A 17083-nucleotide genomic window follows, 5' to 3' on the forward strand; every position below is an offset into this window, starting at 1 on the left:
AGGAATATCCATCTGGATCCACTGATGTTTGCTGTTTAAGTCTGCCAATATAAGTATTACCTGGGTATGATTGCAGAATTCTGTTATTTACTGACTGAGGCAGTGCTAATTCTGAGTTAGCACAGACGTGTTTCACACCTCCACTTTGGATTTCAATACGGCAAACAAGCTGTTAGCTTTTCCCCCCCCCATTCTGTAAAACTAACTTTTGTAACATGTCCCATAAGGGAAAACTGCTCTCCTTGAGGAGATCTTTCCTTCTTCCCTGAGGATGATCCAAGTCAGACACAGTGCAGGGAGAAATTTAACCAAAACACTTCAATAAAAATAATGGGAGTTTTTTTGTTGTTGTTCTGCTGTAGCATCAGTTTTTCATTATTAAGTTTCAGTAAAATCAACATCAAGGGACATGCTTGCCCTTTAAAAAATTAAATCAGTCAATCAACCAAAATATTTACAAGAGCAAGGAACTTAATATTCCTTTAATTTAAATACCTATCTTCTATATTTATCAAAACACTTCTCAATCTTGAAAAAAAAGTTAATGCCAAACAGGCAAAGCATGCGCCTTTATGTGGAACTTTTCTGCTTACTATTAATAAAAAATTTTAATTCAAAACCTACTTTATGTAATTTTAAATGAAAATGTCTATTCCCTGCATAGGAAAGAAAACCTGACCGATGTAAACCCAGATGCTGATCTCATGAGTACTCACACCTGTTGGCATAGCTCAGCGTGTTACTTGTCACATTTATGTTATTGCTCAATACCCAAGCACTGCTGGTTTATATAAAATCACCTCATTTTCAAGGTCAGATTGCAGAGACTTGGTATCATCAGAATGAATTTTTTTGTTGAAAAAAGCCCAAAGCACATTCCCCATGTTCAAGACTTTAAACCTGGGCCAGGCAGGGTGGCCCATAAGAGCACCCACCATCTGGGTGCTCTTACACAGCCCCTCCCACCAGCACAGCCATTGGTCCCTGCCACAGCTCCCTCACAAAACCACAAACACAAAGCACAGCTCAGGGCACTGGGAGCTTGTGCATTTTCCCTGCTCAGGAAGTTTCTGCTGTCCACTATCACAGCTCTATGGAACACGAGCTGCCTATAAGCTGCAGTTTGAGAAACATGAAGAAAAAGGACCTCTACAATTTACAAATAAAATCTTTAAAAAGGCCACACAAAGCAATTTGGGATACCCTTCAAAAACTCCACCGAGCTGGTTAAGCTTTTTTCCACACTATCTTATTGACTGAACCAGTCAACAACAATTAGTAACATTTTGAAAGTGTTTCAGTTTATTTAGTGTGTGAATCAATAGAACTTTAAACAACAAACTAGGCTGCTCCTAGTGCACTTGTACCATTTTCTGTTTCTTTAGCCATTTTGTTGACTAGATGAGCATCTGTGGTTGCAGGGACAAGTCAACACTCAACAGAAACTCTTCCTAATTTAGCTTTGTTTCATGGAGCTATTTTCACAGCAGTTTCCACTCGACCTTGCACAGAGGCGACAGAAACAGCAGGCTACAGAAAGCTCCTGTGTCAAGGACTGCACAACATCCCTGTGATGGAAAGAAATGGGTTTGGACTTGGGTCTCAATATGCATCATCTGAGAAACTCCCCAAAACCCTGCAGCTACCTCCATCTTTGCTTATCAGTTTCTGCTTGGGTACAGCAAGTCCTCTGAAACAGCACTCCAAGGAACTGTTCCAGACAGGGATCAAAGCCTCCGGCAAGGCTCCAGTGTTTAGGAAAAACAAAGAAAATGAGGTAACTGGGAATGAGTAAAAATGGAGATTACCACACTAGCTTTGAAATTGGTAAAAGAGGTGACAGGACACCTAGTGATGAATGGCAAAGCTGAAGTGAAATTACTAAATGAGTTCCTTCATTACCAGCCTCAGAACCAGCCAAATCAATCTGTAAATAAACACTGGAAATCACCAGGCAAGACCCTCCCATAAAGACACCAGTGATACTAAAAATATTCAGACAACCTCTCCTAGTGGTTTTTTCCTTGTCAATTCCAATTCCCATTCCCCACTCCAAACATCCACATATAAATATGTAAATGAGCTTGTAGGATGCATAAGAAGAATGGCCGTAACAATGGCCAGTCTGTCATACAGGAGGAAGCTAAGGGAAGATGGCTGTTACATAAAATAATCAGAATAAGATTGTCCTTGATAAATGGACACTGATGAAAGATGAAGCCTTCTCTGAAGGACAGCCCAGGCACAGACAACAAACACTGTCCATGACTAAATCTGGGCTGTAAATCAGAAAAGTCTTTGAAGAGGGCAACACTAAATTCTGTATTCAATAAAGCAAAAATAACCAACACATTCACCTCCCCAGTTAATTTTCTTGATTACTGAATCACATTATTTATTCTGCTGAAGGACTAAATTTACCTCAAATACACTTGAATTTCATTTCCCAATTTTCACTGAAGGTCAGCTCCAGGTGCTAAACGCTCAGATGTTCTCTCACCCTGCAGAAGTCTGACAGCAGATAAAGGTGATTTGGAAGTGGAAAGGTTCAGTTTCACTAGACCTGGTTTTCCTGTTTCATGTAACAAAGAGCAGATCACTGACAGCCAAAACATGACTCTGAACTTGACTTTCCTCTGAGCTCTGCTAGAGGCGCAGTCCTTATCCCTGACACACCTAAGCAAGAAGACAGTTTGCAACAGAGCAATCAACCCTATTTCAAGGTGATGGAGGTGAATCAATACTATTTAAAGGACAAAAACATCCATTTTTTTCCAAATATTCTGCACTTTCAGGAGTCTAAAGGTTGGGATGTAACAGCTGTGAAATTTACACAGCTACAAGAACACACTAGGACCAAACGATAACTATTTTGAAAAATGTATTAAATTCCATTACTTTGAAACTTAAAAAAATCTGCACCTATTAAAGGTTTGAAGTAAACATAATTTGCGAGTCCTTGTCCTCTTCTTTTGGGTTTCCTCAAAGCATCTCTGAGACACTGAGTGTCCCACCATGAGCTGTGTCACCCATCTGGTCCCCAAAACATCTGTAACACCAAACACAGCTCCAAGCAGAGGGGATGGACCACACATAAGCAACTTCTGCTCTGGGAAAATCCATCTCATTATATGTTTTGATTAACATGGCAATGAAAGCAATTTATTACTTCATTTAGAGAGACAAATCGTGTTTAACACAAATAAATAAAAAATCAAACCCACCAATTCCTGTCCTCATTACAAGTTAAGTGACTCTAAGTTAATAGATCATTTAGCATTAATCACTTTCCCACAGCAAACAAGCTGGCTGGGCACACACAGGCTCTGCCAGATCTTCTCGTGCATCTCACATGAGCACAGGCACACACACAGAGCACTGAACCAGGGCCTCTTTTTCCTCTTCCTTCCCCCCAAAAATGCAATGGCCATGAAAGAGACGTCACTGGGCTTTGGGAGTTCTTCCATCCAGCACCAGTACACACCTCCCTATAAATCTTACACTTCCCCCACGTTAACAGACTAGCAGGAGGCTCTGACTGAAAGAGGGGGAACCTCAAAAGGTTTTCAACCTGCATAAGTTTACGGAGTATCAATGATGAAAATCATCAAAGCACCATGAAAAGATACAAAAAAGTGACAGAAAATCTGTTTTTTCCCATCCCCCAGTTGCAGCAGTGATACTAAAAATTCCTGAAAATGGAGGGGTTTTATGCCATGACCAGCAAGGCATTTAGTGCCATGAGCATTTCTTAGTACAATCCTAATCACAAATTCCTAGCTGTCCATGCTGTGCAATGCAAGGAGTAGGAAGCTACCTTACACCCAAGGGGGATTTATTTTAGAAGCAGCAGACTCAGTATAAAAAGCACCAAGACAAGTTTTTCAATTTTGTAACTACAGCATTTAATAAATAATGGGAAAAACATAGTTTTTGAAGGTTTCTGCACTGATCCTCACTTGCATCTTGGAGGCACAATGTTAGTGACATCTTTCTCTGAAAGAAAGGTGAAAAGCAGGTCTCCAGGCGTGTTTACTGCCAGAAGATCAGCGGCACCTGGAGCTGCCTGAGGGAAAGCAAAGGCCATCTGCCCTAGAGCACAAACCGCTCCCTGCAAGGCGGCAGCACAGCAGCAGCAGTCTGCTGTTACCCCGTGTTGTAACTGCTTCTACATCTGCACTGGCTGCAGGACATGGAGTTACATCACCCAAACCAATAAGGCTTCAAGAGAAATCTCTGAATTTGACAAGTACTCATTCTAATGAGCAGTAGCCCATTAAAACCATTCCTACAAGAAGTCTCCCAAACCTAAATCACTCCTAAGCAGTAGCTTGAGAACTGCTGTGCAATACAAATAACTTGAATGCCTCTCTTGACTCACTAAATCATGAACCTATCTCTCCAAGAGGTTATAATTGAAATGAAAGCTAAGCCTTGGCAAATCCCATCAGATTGTCAAATATGGATTTTATGTAGGAACCCCATCTGTTTGTGCAGCTACATGAATATGCAACGTGACTGTTGCTGCAACACTTGCATCCACATTGCGGAAAACTTACAAGTAAGCAGTTCCCAACTACAATTAAATCAGGAACAAAGTTCTGAAAACACAGGCAGTAAATTGCTGCTCACAAATATCAGCTTCGAGGCTGATATCTGTGGGCAGCAAACGGCAGAGTCAAAACTGCTGCACAGTAAAAAAACAACTCCCCAGAGCACGTGTAGGACAATGGGAAGGACTGTCCCCAAAAGAGCCCAAAATGACTCAGTTACAGCCAAGTAACTGAGCAAGACAAAGCCCACAACCAGCTGTGAACATTTACAAGCACACTCTACACTCACGTTGAAAGTGACTGCCAAACCTAAATTAATTCTGGTTTTATGGATGCCAGACAGCTCTCTTGCAAAGCATCACCAGGATTTTAACTTCATACATTTAGCAGTGATAAATTCTTTGTTACTGGTAAAAAAAAATTTAAAGGCCTCTTAACACAAGATAAAATGCTTCACCTCAACCAGCAAATATCCACAGCATCACATTTCTAATTATTAAAACCTACTTTGATACTTTTAAGAGGTTTGGGTAGGCTTTTTTTTTTTTTTATTAAGCCTGCATTAACTCTCAAATTTTGCTGTGAAATACTTAGAAAGTATTGACAAAAGGTCAGGAACTCATGCAACAGAAGCTCCCTCCAACTACCAGGTAGGCAAAGTTCCTTTCTACCAAATACAACCCATTTAAAGCAGTAACTGCACAAACTTCTCTGTAATAGTTTGCTCAGCACATTACCTATCATTTTCTAGACTGAAAAACCTAATTAGAAAAAAAAAATATATGCTGTAGTACCATTTACACTTGTCAATTCCCACTAAAGAAGCTCCATCAGGGATAAGACACCCATGCAAATTTGCAAAAGTCGCCACTCCCAGGCTTTTCTGACAGCTCCTGCTTTTGTCCAGTGGCATCTAAAAGGAGAGATCTAAGAGGAATTAGGTAAGCCCTCAGTACAGCAGAATACACCTAGCAGCTTCTGATCAGATGCCACAGAAATTATCAGGGCTGCAAAGCTGAGTTCTCTGATCCAAACAACTCCAATGAATTTCAGAACAAGCTACAACAATCTAGAAAACAACACTGGGTAACAGCACAACCGTGTGCCTGGAAGAAAACACCAAGCCCACGTCACACAAACTCCCCACCCTCCCTGATACCACACACAGGACATTTCTTTAATACAAGGATTAAACGGATGAGGAGTTGGCACAAACATGCACTGCAGGATGTACACAAGCTCAATCCATCCAAGGAATAAACAGACAGATTGGACTCCTGTGCCTCTCCACAACAGGGCAGACATTTCTTCAATTTCAAAGCACAATTATTTTTAACAAGGAATAGAGGAATTGCCACTGTTAAGTTAGGGTTTTGTTCTCTAGTAACCTTTTTCCAAGCACAGAGGTAGTTATGTTTCCCACATCATCTCCCAAACCCCCACAGTATCCTCACAAAGCATTTGACAAATGTGCAATATTTGTGCATGAAGGAGGAGGCTGGACACATCAAACACCCTGGCCTACATTTCTCAGGAGGTCAAATGAAGGACAGACACACAAAAAGCACTATTTTGGCAGCAAAGACATTTGCAAATCAAAATATTTCACTGAATTTTATTCCAGACTTTTAGATCAGACATTCCTCAACTCCTTGAAAAAAAATAGATTCAAACCTCAAATCAGACTGTGAAATCAATAGAAGTATGAATAAACATAGCAGAGATGGCTTCACATACCACAGTCACAACCTGAGAAGGTGCATTAATGTTCAGCATTTGGATCAATACATGCCTACATATGGCAGGACTCTCACATTTCAATTTCACTGTTTAGTGAGGGCTTGAAATTGGATTTCTGGGAGGTTGGCCTGTGCCTGATTCCCAGTCCTTCCAGGAACGAGTGTATTTCTACTTGGCTGTCAATGAGGTCGGATCCAAGTCACAAACACCTGAGCTGGCCTGTGGTTTCCCCCAAAACAATGTTTTCTATATGTGGTATTATGTGCAAACAAACAGAACCAATCTACAATAAATGCAAAGTATTGACCACTGTGTTAGTTTCCTTGTTTTTGTGTTTGACCCAAACCTTTCATTCAGAAGTACCATGTGAACATAGCAAAATATTCTGTCTCAGCCCAGGAGGAACAGCACACATCCCTGTTTCAGTATTAGGATGTGGAGGCTCACAAAGGTATTCTGTTTGTGTTCTCCCTTCTCTCCCAACAGCAGCAATTCCCCAAGTGGAGCTGTTCAAGCGTGCAGTGAAGTCTCCACTTTGCAGGAAGAGAACACACAGTACAAGAGCATGAATCAGTGCCATAATGTGCAACTTCTGACAGAAAATGGCTGGAGAGCAGCAGCCAAAGAAGTCGCCAATAATCCCCTTTCATACGCATTTCCCCCTCCTCCCCTAAGGAGCTTGCTGAAACTGAGCTGACAGATGATGCAAACACCTTCTTACTCTCCATGCCTTTCTAAGAGAAATTCTGGTCACAATGGAGAGACTAGATGGCTCTTGCAAAAACTCCAGAAGTGACATTATTGAAATCAACACAGCATTTGTTATGAATAATTTAACTATGAGCTGCCAGGACATTTAATTTCAAATCTAGTTTAACTGTAAGAATCAATTACTGCCAACCAACACACATGACAGTTTCAAAGTCCTTATTCTCAGTGCTTTTTGAAAGCTCTTCAGGTCTTCACTAAGACCAAAACAGAGTAAATGCTAACACCAAAACAGAATTAAAAGCTCCAAACCTTCACTAAACAGACCACCTAACCAAAAATCCATTTTGAGAGGTTTTTTTCATAATGTTCTTCTCTCCCCGTTAGCCTGAGCTGTCTGAATGGAGTCAATTTCAACAGAACCAGTAGCCTGCTAAATTACAGTAATTTGCAATTAAACAAATACTTGCAGATAAACATTCAAATGAGTGTGTTGTGTTACAATTGATGTCAAACTGAAAAGAAAGCCATGACTAAACTGAACACAAACATTGACCACAAACGTTAAAAAGGGTGACTACATGTTAGCAGGTGAGCCTTCTCCCATACTAGAAAAAAAAAAAAAACAGTTTTAAACCACTCTTAATGACAAGTAATTAACCAGAGAAACAAGACTACAGCAAGACAGGGAAGAAAACCACTAAAATCCCAAGCTTAAATCTTGTCCTCACAAAGACAGAATCTGCCTCACTGACAACTAAATGCCCTGAAGGACAGTCCTGTCTGTGTGGGAGTCATGTCACATGTGCATAAGAACAGAATTTAGCTTTAAAAATACATGTGTTGTAATAAACTGGCACAGGTAAATGTGTGCTTCAGAGATTACCATCTTGAGCTAGGTTAGAAAGAATTATTTTCTCCTCCAATGGAGCACTGGAAGCCTTACTAGAGCTTGCCTTCCTGTGCAACATCTGGCAGGGACTGACACAAGCTACCTGACTAAAGGAAATGTTAGTCTAGTGACACATCAAAAACGTTTATCCCTGTGTCACAAAAAGCTGGGCTGAACAACATTACCTTATGTACACTTCCCATTTCATTCATGCCCCTAATGTACATTTAGAGTACAAAATCACTTTAGGGATCATGAGGTGCCCTGCTTGGAGAGCTTTAGAGGCTGAAGCACTTTTCCACAGCCCAATGACTCAACGCCGCGCACAACGCTGTTCCCAGGGCGGGGCTTGCAGCCCCCACACCCATCGCAGCCGGCTGCAGGTGAGCGCCGCTCCAGCCCCTCCGGCTGTGCCGGGCACCTGCAGGCACCAGCTCCCAGGAAACAACAGCAGAAATACTGAAAAACATTTGGGAAATTTCCTGCTAAGAAGGAAGATAAATATCCAGCAACACACCTCCAAGGTTTGAAGCTAAAGGAAAGGCTGCTCCCTGAAAGCTCAGGAGACCTTTCAGGGTGCAGCAATAAGCTCCAGCTGACTCTCACATTACTCCTTGTAGCACATATGCTCATAAACAACACGCTGGTAGTCCTGCTGCAGTAGCCCAAGGGCTGGAAGAGGTGTGCCCAGCTCTGACACCAGCTCCCCAGAACAGAGCAGGGACTGGGACATCCCCCTCCTCCTCCCAGACACCGCCACACTGCAGCCCAGGCACTGGAAACCAGTAGGAGTTACTGGCAATACATACACCCAGTGAAAATCTACCAATCTATCTATACCTTTTCAAGTATGAGCAGAAAAGCAAGCTCTTACCTATTTTTTTTTTGGAAGACAGAAAATGAGGTCTAAACCTACTAAGAAAATGAGTCTGTTTATGTGAAATCAATTTGGATCAAAGCTAAATGACTCTCAAAAGAGAAGGAAAAAGATGTACAGATAATGGCAAAACAAAAGAGACAATCTGCTCATTTTTTTGTATTTGGAAGAGAAAGGGGAAAAGTAAAGTCATTTCACAGAAGTTCACTTTTATCTGCATGACTTTCTACACGTGAAAAACAACACACAAGCCCAAGCCTTTACTGAAGAGTAAGGAAATCCCAAAGACTTAATCAAATGAAACCATAGAGAGCCCAGAACCAGCCAACACACATTCTCCACTTTATTCTTGGTTTGCTGTGTGCTTGTTCATCACTCAAGTTAATTTCAGAAGAATAATGCCACAGAACCTGCCACAGTTGAGAGGGCCACAACACACAGAGCATCACCAGACAGTATCAGAAGGTTTCACCCCATAGAGAGTAACACCAACCTCATCAGAAGGCTTCAGGGCTGCCCATACACAGCAACATCACATCACCTGCTGCAAGGTGAAGGCTGCAAGGATCTGCCCCTCTTGTTCCTCAGCCCAGCCTTTTATGCCCTCCTGTTGATGCACGGCACCTGTGTGCCCTCTGCTCCCCTGGGTGATTGGTCAGTGCCCCGGGTACTCCATGGCTCCTTACCCTCAGTGCTGCTCACCTGCCTGGCACAGCTGCAGCCCATTGGGGAAGAGGCTCCAGCCCCACTCCCAGTTACCACAAGCTGTGCTCCTCAGGGTAACGCACCTTTCTATGCTTTCCTTCTTTCCAATCAGCAGTATAATCATCTTGTGCAAGAACATAACCTATGATACAAAACCAGCTGTGGATATTCAAGCAGTTTAGACTTAGAAAACACCAAGATCAAAACTCTGAAGAGCACCTTAGGAAGATTTTAAAAAGAGAATATATGTAATTATAACAACTAAAAGGATTTTTGCTATACTGAAATAGATTCAAACTGCAAATGTTTATTACTTCTACTACTAAAATCAGAAAAACATGGAATTTGAATTCTGTAAGGAACTGACCATCAACCTGAAAGCACCATGGTTCCCCCTGCTAGAACAGGGGAGCACAGCTTCCTTTTCCCCTGCGAATTCCAGCCAAAGCCCACGCCTTTGCACAAAGGCAATTTGCCTGAAATTTCCCTGTAACTACACAAGGAAACTGATGGGAACACACCTTAACTGGCATTAGCTGGTGACCAGATCAGATTTAGAGAGACTGCTAAAGTAAGAATTTGGAAAAATCTCTAATAACATTTATAGCTGAGATGAAGAAGGGAACATAACTACTGCTCTGACTGGGCTGAAGCCACTTAAATAAATTCTAACTTCAAAACTACTTTAAGGAAGTTTCATTTAGTCTTGAAAGTCTTGGCTCCTCCAGAGCTTACACTGAAACTGCTCTTGTCCAGCGTGGGAAGCAAAAAGGCCCAAATACAACATTTTGATTAAAAGATTTGAAGGGAGCAAACCTTAGACAAGGAACACATTTCCAAGCCAAGAGGACACATTTCTCCTTAACTCTGCTCACAGATGAAGCTGCCTCAATGATTTGCACTGGAATGGCTGTTTCAGTAGGTGTGACACACAGAAGTGAACTGCTACCTCCTCATGCAGCAGTTCAGATGGAGTAGAACCAAACTTAGATCCTAAAAGCAGCACTTGATTATTAAACTCCACCCCCAATAGCAGCCAGGAGAAAGAATCACAGTTTGAGGCTTTTTCAGGTTTAGATTTTTGGCACCACAAGTGCCATTCAAGTGCACCTTTCTACAATTATAAAATTGCCTCAGAAGATTCTAAAGATTTCTCCAAGAAGCTTGCTCTTCAGAAACTACTCAGTAGATTTCCAAGTGCTAAAACCCAAAACAACCTCCACAAAAACCAGCCGAGCAAGTAGAAATCTGCAATTCTTTTCGGGATGTCTGAAAACAGAGATGGAAAGGCATTCCCTGCATTCACGGACAGGCACCATGCATGTTCTGCTTCCCAAAGATACTCCACAGCTCAGTTCTGAAGTGTAACCCTTTCCTTATGGACTGAACCCACAGAAAAACTTGGATCAAATTTGCCTCAATCCATTTTCTCAGCTAAATTCTCCCAAATGTGCCTCCACTCCTTAACAGAGCACATCAAGGACCAACCTGCTCCTGCATGAACAAAGTACAAAAATTACAGCTTGAAAAATACAGTGCAATGCAAATGCTGAGGAATTACACACACAGTTTTTCCTCATTTAGCCTAGCATTGCAGGATTTACCCCATCACACACAACCCATGGCATATTGGTAACCTGGTTACTGGCACATATTCCCCACCTGTTACCTGTAACCTGATGATGACCTTGTTACGGCTTCTCACATTGAAAATTCCTCAGATCTATGAAATCACACCAAGTGTGGTGCTTCATTTTAAGCATCAATATTCAACAGATCACATTTTTGTGCTAAATAATAATAAAAAAATCTGTTTAAAGCAAACTTGTGAAAATATTTATCTCAAGTATTATAAATAGCTTAACATACCTTCAAGTCTGTAACTGTACAAAAAATTCAATTAAAGTAACCTTGCAAATATAAGGCAAAAGTAATCTCCCAGTAAGAGCGAAAAGAGCTAAATTCAGAGAAAAGTAAATTTTCACACAACTTTCACCGACCACAAGTAACAACCACTGAAAGATCTTTATCAGAGAGCAGCATGTTATCAGAACTTGCCATGTGGTCCTAAGCAATGGCTTATGTTAAACGTACTGACTTGAGGCTGCCCTTTACCTGCAGTGATTCCTGTGGGCCAGAAGCACAGCAGCCACAAGCACCTTTAGGCTCTGACACTGTTTACTTATTCACTGCTGTGTTCCTCGCAAATTCCCATAAAAACACAGAAAAAGATAAGGGCGCGATCCCTAACCCCGACTCCGGACACGGGCACTCCAGCTGGGAATTAACGAGCAATTGACACGGCACCGCTAAAACTCCCTTTGCACAACAACGGCCCACACCGTGTGTATATTTACCTACAATGTATCATAACAACGCGGCCGCTGCTGCTGACAAGCTGCTGGAAACGCACATCAGAGGCAAGGCAGAAACAAGCTGTGCAGCAGCCTGGGAACAGTAACACTCCTCACCACTTCACCACGGGGACTTTCTCCACAACAGTTAGCTCAAAGCCCACGTTTTTTTCTCCCTCATCGTAATTTTCTTCTCATAAAAAAGTTTAATCTGAGGTAAAAATACATTTTTCCTCATTCACTCATAGTCGGATAGGCCCTAATGTTCTTGTTTAAATGCAATGGGAACACAGAAGTCAGTGAAGCTGTAAATGTTTAAAGTAAAATCTGTAATGGAAACTTATTATTGACCATCCTCCCAGAAAAAAAAATAAAAAGCTTGCAAAATGCTTCTGACTCAAACTATTTATATTAAAAACTGAAGAGACTGCATTATGTTAGATTTTAGTTTTTGAACATCTTTTCTTGATTTACAGCAACCTCTGACTCCCGTGCAGTCAATCCATTAAACATTTAACACAGAAAAAAATCAGACATCACAGGAAAAAATTAAAACCCAGGAAATAATAATTAAAATTGTATTTAAAAATCTGTTAAGACACTCAGCTATTTTTATCATTTCCTAATGCTTAGCACATGAACACAAGAAACAGGGAGGAGGCACCACAAACACCAGATTAAAATATACCCACCCCTAGCTGAAAGCTTTTTGGTGTTGATAATTTTGGCAGCGTACTCTTGTCCTGTGGTGATTTTCATACACCTCCTCACGACGGAGAACGCCCCTCTGGAAACCAAAACCGGGCAAAGTGTCAGTCCAACTGAAACACTCCACTGCCATTACCAGCTAACGGGCAGCACGGAGGAGTGTGATGTCGGCAGAATAAAAAAATAAAAAAAAAAAAAAAAGGGATTTTCTGGTTTTCTGTCAGGGACGGTCAGCATTGATTTTATTCAGCTGAACAGTGAACTCCGCGGGGTAGATGCCGTGTGACCAATCCCGCTAGCTGGGGCGGAGGGCGGGCGGGTTTTCACTGTGTCCATGCCGGCGCACCGCGGGGGGACACAGGGAGGCGGTGGCCGTGTCCCCCTCAGCGGTGACACCGGGGGGGGGGCGACACCCAACATGGCGCTCAGGGCTGCGCCTCCCGCCCCGCCGCTGGGGGGCGCCCGCCGCGCTCCGACACCCTTCACACACCGAGACCCCCACGCCGCGACAACCTAAGAGCTAAAAAATAGCAATGAATAATAAATAACAATAAATAGCGGCACGGGGGGTTGAGGGCAGCTCCCTGCCACCCGCCCAGAGCCCGTCGTCGCCCCGGAGTCGTATGGCTGGAGCCCGGGCGCTCCCGCGGGGCTCTCGGCAGCGGTGAGGGGGCCCGGGGAGCGGCTCCCCCCAGGGCTCACGCACCGACCCCGCAGCCCCCGGTGCCTTCACCCCCCGTTCTGTCCTTACTTTCCGAGCTCCTCGAAGAGCTGGTACTCGTCGGTGAAGCGTGTGCAGGGGGTCGAGGCCATCATGAGGACGGGCGGCCGCCGGTGACTCCGGCGGCCGTGGACGGCGAGGCGGGGACGGCGGAGGGGCTGCGAGGCGAGGCGAGGCGAGGCGAGGCTCCGCGCCGGCTTCTTCTCCTCCTCTTCCCCGCCACCGCCTCCTCTGGTGACGGCGTTGCCTCCGCGCCCTCCTCCGGTCTTCCCTCTCCCCTCCCCTCACCCTTTAGGGAAGGAAACAAACAAATATTTAAATAAATAAATAAATACGTATCCTCCTTGCTGCCTCACGCCCGCCAGGGAAAGCTAGTGGCAAAAGGGAAAGCAAGACCGGGGCGGGGCACGGCGCTCCCTTCCCTCCCCTCCGCCTCAGCCCGTCCGCCGGTGCCGTGCCTCCCCCTAGCGACCCCGGCCCGCGACTCCCTGCCGTCGGGGAAGGCGCGACACCCATGGGAGTCTCACACGGACGGGCGGGCGGAGTACGGGAACAACCTGCGCCCTGTCCTCCCGGGAGCAAACACCGACCTTTCCCCGGGCGCTGCCCCGGGACGGCGGCGGGAGGCGCCCTGAGGGAAGCGGATGCACCTGCGCGCGCCCCCCCTCCCACCCCCGCCCCTCTCCTCAGTGGCCGCCTGTGACGTCACGCCTCGCCCGAACGCGAGGGAGGGCGCGCGGCGGGAAGCGCGTGCGGGTGCGCTCGCGGACAAGGGGCCGTGACGTCGCAGGGGCCCCCAGGGGCCCCCGCCGCGCACGGGGAGGGAGGGGAGCGGGAAGGGACGCGGAGCACCGGGCACCTCGTGGCGTCACAGCTGCTCCGGCCGCGCGCGGATAGGGGGGGGACACACACACGCCGGGCACCTCGTTACGTCACGGCCGCCCCGGCCGCGTGCGGTGGGAAGGGGGGGTGGGGGCACAGGCGCATCGCGCGTGCGCCGGGTCGCGACCGCCACCGCCCGCCCGGGAAAGGGACCCGCGGGAGGCACCGTGCACAGGCAGCCCCGCAGCGCCCTGCGCCACAGGGAACGGCCCCGGGGAGGGCTGGGACACGCGTGAGGGGTCACAGCAAACAGCTGAGCTGTCTCGGCCTCTTCCACAGAAGCACCGAGTATCTGGAGCTGGACGGGACCCACAAGGATTATCAAAGTCCAACTCCTGGCCCTGCACAGGATCCCCCCTGAATCCCACCTGTGCCTGAGAGCCTTGTCCAAATGCTCCTTGAGCTCTGGCAGCCTTGGGGCCGGGAGCACTTGAACACGGAATGAGGTCGCCAGCCACCGAAGGGCATTTGGTCCTTTCTGATAAACCTGAACTGCTTTTGCTCCTTTCTGATCAACCACGTAGTGCAGAGCCAAGCAAAGAACTCCATCCACACCTGCAGAGAGCACAAGCAGCAGCCAGGCTACGAGCAGAGCTCCACTACAAAAGGCAGCCTGGAGCATCTCCATGCTCATTTTCAGTGAGAAGACACATGCACAAAACACACCCACAAAGGGCTTTACATCAAACCTCTGGAGTTTCCAGAATCAGCATCCTGAGCTGTGGTCTCGTGTGAAGAGTTAAAACCTGCCAACCCTTCCCAAAAGGAACAGGAATGCACTACAGGAATGCCAGAGCCTACACAGGAAGGCAGTTTTCCTCCAGGTGAGGTGAGGCAGCTGTGCCTTGTACAAACACACTGAATTCGTGACATAAAGGTGGCAGCAAAGGGACTTTGGAACTCGTGAGCAAGTACAAAGCATTTACTCCATCAGTTCCTCTCCAGGGAAACACTCTGTGCAGCAGGGCCAATACAGACCAGAGGATGTTTCCATTCAGACCAGCAGAAACGGATGTGTTCCCATCTCTGGGAAGGGAATGTGCATTACAGGCACTTGGAACAGCAGCACATTTCCAAATCCCCTCAAACTAAAAAGTATCATGGAAGTTGTGCATCCCTGGGTATAATACTTGCATGGGTAACTCAATCAGCAGTGGCGAACCCCTGTATTTAACAGGACCTGGCTGCCAGGTTCCTCATCCACATGGACACAGACACAAGAAAATGAAATATATTCCCCTGGCACTCATCACTTTTCCCCTCATCTGAGAACAAGCATTTGGACCAAGTATCTGCTCTTGCTGTGCCATACAGTTATTATTTAACTTTAAGAATATTTAGAAGAAAATATTAAATTCTGTTTCAATTCACTTTCTTTTTGATGTTTTTGTAGTTTTTTAAAAGTCATTACAAGGATGAGTGATCCAAACTGAGATTTTTTTTTTTTAAACTTTTTTTTTTTTTTTTCACATTTCCCAATCTGAAAGAAGACAAGAACGGGCCAAGGAGTTCCTAGAGAAATATAAAGCATGAATTTTATCACAGGAGGTAAGTAAAGAAAGTATTTGTTTACAAGATTGATATCACAGGACTAGATGAATTTCTGTAAGAGAAACCCTAGGGAACTGATGAGTAGCTTGGAAACACTTGAGCTGAGAGGGCTTTTTCTCCTTACAACAATCATGTCTTAATTGTAGTTCCCTCTTGAGCTGAAGAAAACCTGAATTTGTAGCTGCAGTTTAAACATTTGGTACATTCCCCAAATTCCTCCCGAGCAGACCAAAGCAGGCAGGATGGCAGCCAAGGATCCGGTCCATGAGGAGAAATTCTGAATGCTGGGTAGAGTTTCAGATTTCCATTAAGGCCACAGAAACAATTTATCTGCGTTGGAGAAAGTCAGAACTCAACAATGTACCCAAAAATGCTTCAAAGCCATCCCAGGGCACATTTTTCTTCTCCAAAAGGTTTGCAAGAGAGCAGCTCAAGCCTGTAAGAAACTGAAGTCGTTCACTTAAAATTCCTGAAGTTTAACAAAATGTCACAGATAAGTGGAATGAATTATATATTCAACTTTGTGCTGAAACATTTATTGTGGCAAAGGAAATAGTATTAATTTTTAGAGTTTGCTATTCAGTGAAGTCTTTGCTTTGTATGGCTTTAGACAGTGGAAGTGAGGTTTTTGTTTTATTTCTGACCTTGCAAATACAGATTTTCAATTTTCTTATGTTTTGCAGGAGTCAAGTGAGCTTCCAAGAGGTCAGTGTGTGTACTGCTCATTTTGAGGGCTTTTAGGAATGATTTATTTTTAATTTGTGACCAAGTGCCACAGCCTCTGACAGTAGAGGCCTGGGCAGGAAATGCCCAGGACACCTGAGGAATCTGGGGTTTAGATAAATACTTTATGAGCAGATGGTCTTTAACAGAAGTCTTGGTCCTCCCCAGGGCTGCACATATTCCTGGGGCAAAGCACTTGGGGAAACTAATGGACAGCACTGGAGCAGTCAGAGCTACATCACTGCAGTAAAGCAATGAAAAAACCAAAAATGTCTGTGGAAACCAGGAACAGGGTAAAAAAAGAGGAAGAACTGGGAAAAACCACACAGAAAATGCATGGGTTTGCAGTTCACTGCAACAGCTGGAACTGGAGGCACAGATTTAGGTCAGTGTGGAATTCTCTGCTGCACCACATGTTGCACCTCTCTTATTTTCTCACTGGAGCTGCTGGACTTTATTTATCAAAGCTTTTGGAGGGCAGAAGGACTGGTGACATCGTGCCAGAGACTCAGTCTCTCCTTTCCAAGTGAGAGTGCCCTAAAGCCCGTCCCAAGGCCTTCTGCTGGGGCAGCTCCCTCAGCACCACCTCCCACGGGAGCAGTGCTGACTCCAGAACCTGCTGCCAGTCCCTCTGGTGGGTGGTGGAGATCCATGGTGGAGCTGCTGCAG

The 17083-nt window shown here is 44.9% G+C and overlaps 1 protein-coding gene across 17 annotated transcripts in view; it reads right to left on the minus strand.

Annotated features, from left to right (window-relative positions):
- Positions 1-13560, minus strand: part of CAMK2D (calcium/calmodulin dependent protein kinase II delta) — a 120062-nt gene extending 106502 nt beyond the window's left edge. For 3 of the 17 annotated variants that reach the window (XM_058024646.1, XM_058024642.1, XM_058024630.1), the window contains exons 1-2: positions 13289-13558; positions 12522-12616 (exon numbers count right to left, since the gene is read on the minus strand). In XM_058024646.1, the coding sequence (XP_057880629.1) occupies positions 12522-12616; positions 13289-13353 (160 nt within the window). In that variant the 5' untranslated portion in view covers positions 13354-13558. Of the gene's footprint in view, positions 1-12521; positions 12617-13288 lie in introns of all 17 variants that reach the window. The other 14 variants (XM_058024645.1, XM_058024641.1, XM_058024629.1 and 11 more) reach the window with 11 other exon arrangements.
- Between the last annotated feature and the right edge of the window lie 3523 nt (positions 13561-17083).

This window comes from Melospiza georgiana, chromosome 5, assembly GCF_028018845.1.
Source record: "Melospiza georgiana isolate bMelGeo1 chromosome 5, bMelGeo1.pri, whole genome shotgun sequence".
NCBI lineage: Eukaryota > Metazoa > Chordata > Aves > Passeriformes > Passerellidae > Melospiza > Melospiza georgiana.